Source organism: Hibiscus syriacus, unplaced genomic scaffold (genome assembly GCF_006381635.1).
Source record: "Hibiscus syriacus cultivar Baekdansim isolate YM2019G1 unplaced genomic scaffold, ASM638163v2 tig00112206_pilon, whole genome shotgun sequence".
NCBI lineage: Eukaryota > Viridiplantae > Streptophyta > Magnoliopsida > Malvales > Malvaceae > Hibiscus > Hibiscus syriacus.
Genome location: NW_024063267.1, coordinates 1,133,324 through 1,136,336, shown reverse-complemented (window position 1 = coordinate 1,136,336; position 3,013 = coordinate 1,133,324). Strand labels below are relative to the sequence as shown.

The window sequence follows — 3,013 nt, the reverse complement described above, 5'->3', positions numbered from 1 at the left end:
AAACAATCTCCAATCCTAATCGAAAAGAAAAGTAAAAAAATTTCTCACCATGTTCTCATTGAAGCTCAATATAGAGGCTACATTCCCGCAACGGTAACAATAGTTCGGCGCAGACCAAACCTGCAAAAAAAATAATCAAGAAATTTCATTAAGCTCTTAATAAAGTTAAACTAAAAAGATTAAAGCAGAAAGTTCAGTCTTACTGTTACTAGGCCTTTATCCTGAAACATATACTTAAGACCTTCTTGTACAAGTTGGTGAGCTCGGCAAACAAGCTCAAGCTTGTTTATGTGGTTGAACTGCAATAGATGACAAGGTTAAAATATAATATCAGAATGAAAGCATAACTATAGACTTGAGATGAGATAAATTACCTCGGATGTGACCCTGGACCCAAATAGCCAACCTGCTCCACGTGGACTGACTGCCCATGTTTCGATCTCTTCGGTCATCCACATGAGATCACAGAATGGGCCTTCATGAGGGATTTCACAGTTCCGGTCAATTAATCTTATCTGGCATAAAGCAGAAAACATAAAAGGGCATCAACATCACAACCAAAAACGAAATGAACATGCAATCAATACACTTATAGTAGAACAAAGTTCTCGGGAGTAATACTTTCTAAAGGAAATATTATCAAAGAGAAATAGATGGTCACTCACTAAAGACAACTATAGCTTCAGCTTAAAGCCAAATAAAATGCAACTGCACAAACAATTTAATTTTTTACTTGATAAGACAGTGGATGATAATTCACATAACCGAATAAGGAGAATATTAATCCTGCGACTAGATGGTTATAAAGTCAATAAAGTAACACGCTGCAACAGAGCTACTTAAAGGACAAAAGCTGATCAATTAAATGCAAACTTCTAGGTATTGATGCATATAAACATGCCAGCCAACCAAAAAACAGAGAATAAGAAAATACTTGATCAATTGTCCGTATGTCAGGAGAAAGGCCACCATGTACACAAAGTACCTGCAAAATATAATATAAAGAACTATTAAAGAGGTGAAAATAAGGCAATTAGAAATAAATGATTTATAGATAGAATGCTTACAGTCCCATCTATAATTGCTGAAAGTGTAAGATAGTCAAAAACATCTGTACAATACCGCCATGCATTAGCATTTCCATACTTCCTCTGGCACTCATCATAGAAGCCATAAACCTAGTAAAAAATTGCATATGCACCTTAAAATTTCAGTCCTTGGTATTTGGAATGCTTTTTTAAACTATAACTTCAGCACTGCTCAACTACCCTTAAAATCAAATTAATATGATATTGGCACATAACTCTTATGGCCTGGACCCTTCGATTTAATATGCTACTCCAAAACTAAAAGGAATTCAATCCCTTTTTCCTCGAAGAAGAAAAGAAATTAAACATGGAACTGTAATGAAGCTTTAAGCATGACAAGAAACAGCCGCAAAGAAAGATAATGAACCAAAAGAAAAATAAAGCAGAAGACACTTGTAACACACAACAGAACATGCATACATTTTATAAGGTCTTTACGAGCATATTCCATTGTGGTATAATTCAAAAGCACACCTGAGTTAGCTGTCTGCTTTCATGATTTCCCCGCAAGAGTGTGATATTAGCTGGGGTACCTATGATTCAGGGGCAAAGACAAATTATAGTTATCTCTTATCTCAAACGAGAAATAGTATTGGTCCTAACCGTCCAAAAACAGAACTAGAAATTTAATGCCCTTATCAAAGGCATAGAAAAAAAAACAATAGCAGAAGCAAATCATTATATCTGCATCTTTAGTCTTCCAAACACAACTATGAAGCTGCATAAACATCTAGTGATATCTTGCTACTAAAACACCACGATAGCATCAAAAGGATTAGTTTGCCAGAAGTAGGAAAAAAATTGGTGATTTCAAAAGTATAAGATTGAGAACTCATTTTTTTCCTATAAATTAAACTACAATCATATACCATGGTTACTGATTAACAATGATCGGATACTTCTTGACCCAGGTATATTATACGTTAGAGGTCTGAGAATTGAGCTAGTAATCACATAGCGAACCAAGAGCAATCCAGAAGCAGAGAATAATGCACCAAATACATGATTGAAAATCAGTAGATAACCCCATGGAAAATTATATAGACGCTTACCTAGCCTTGAGAAGCAAAAGAATAGTAAAAACTTCAAGACTATTATAACCTCGATCAACAAAATCTCCCTGTCCATTAACCAAAATCAATACCACACCAGACGGAAATCACATAGAATTAGCAGAGAAGTTTCCACGCAGGAGATATTACCATAAAAATGTAATTTGTATCCGGTACATGACCTCCTGTCTGAAAAAGCTTCATTAGATCATGAAACTGGCCATGGATATCACCACACGGTTACCGGACTATTGAGGGTTGCACATTGGATCCTCAATGAGGATTTCTTTTACCTACAATGTTTTACAACATAAGTATACAACGAACTAGGTTCAAATAAAATGACACAGAATAGAACGCAAGTTGACATATACTAACCACCAAATTATACCATTAAAGAGAATAAAACATAAAATGAATTCTATTACTATATAACAGTAAAAAGATACAGAGTTACAGACACGATTCTCCAAGCAAATAAATCAGGGTATACAAGTTATTTCGAGTCCACAAGCTTTATTTTTATTAAAAATAAAATGCTATCATTTAAAGAGGACAAAAAAAAACATAGATGCCGTGAGAGTTCCAACTTCCAAGTACAAAGACGAACTGGATATTTATTTCAATTCTTGATTTATTTCCAAATGATTAGCTTCATTTTAACAAACGAATCAATCATTTTCCCAGATCATCTCGATTCCGAATAAAAAAACACTACGCAAACCCTAGTTTTGTCAATCAAGAGCAAAAAATAATGAAAATAAGGTAACCCGATTGAAATCCCTAAGTAGAAAGGGAAGGGGCGAAAAAACAAACAAAAAGGATATGGAAAAGGGAAAATACGTATTCGCAAAGAAGCTGAAGCTCGTCTTC

At 34.6% G+C, this 3,013-nt stretch overlaps 1 protein-coding gene across 1 annotated transcript; it reads right to left on the bottom strand.

Annotated features, from left to right (window-relative positions):
• Positions 1 to 1,960, bottom strand: LOC120175523 (phytochrome-associated serine/threonine-protein phosphatase 3-like). The gene is made up of 7 exons (XM_039182132.1): positions 1,948 to 1,960; positions 1,563 to 1,621; positions 1,068 to 1,178; positions 935 to 985; positions 375 to 515; positions 204 to 299; positions 1 to 120 (listed from the first exon to the last, which is right to left on the bottom strand). The coding sequence occupies exons 1-7, from the start codon at positions 1,958 to 1,960 to the stop codon at positions 16 to 18; spliced, it is 576 nt and encodes a 191-aa protein (XP_039038063.1). The 3' UTR covers positions 1 to 15.
• Positions 1,961 to 3,013: the final 1,053 nt, after the last annotated feature.

Bases quoted from the DNA above. Each gene is read 5' to 3' on its own strand.
- LOC120175523 (XM_039182132.1), bottom strand. The intron at 516-934 runs GTATTTTCTTAT...GCTTTATGCCAG, and splicing joins ACATACGGACAATTGATCAA to ATAAGATTAATTGACCGGAA. The intron at 300-374 runs GTAATTTATCTC...CATCTATTGCAG, and splicing joins GGTCCAGGGTCACATCCGAG to TTCAACCACATAAACAAGCT.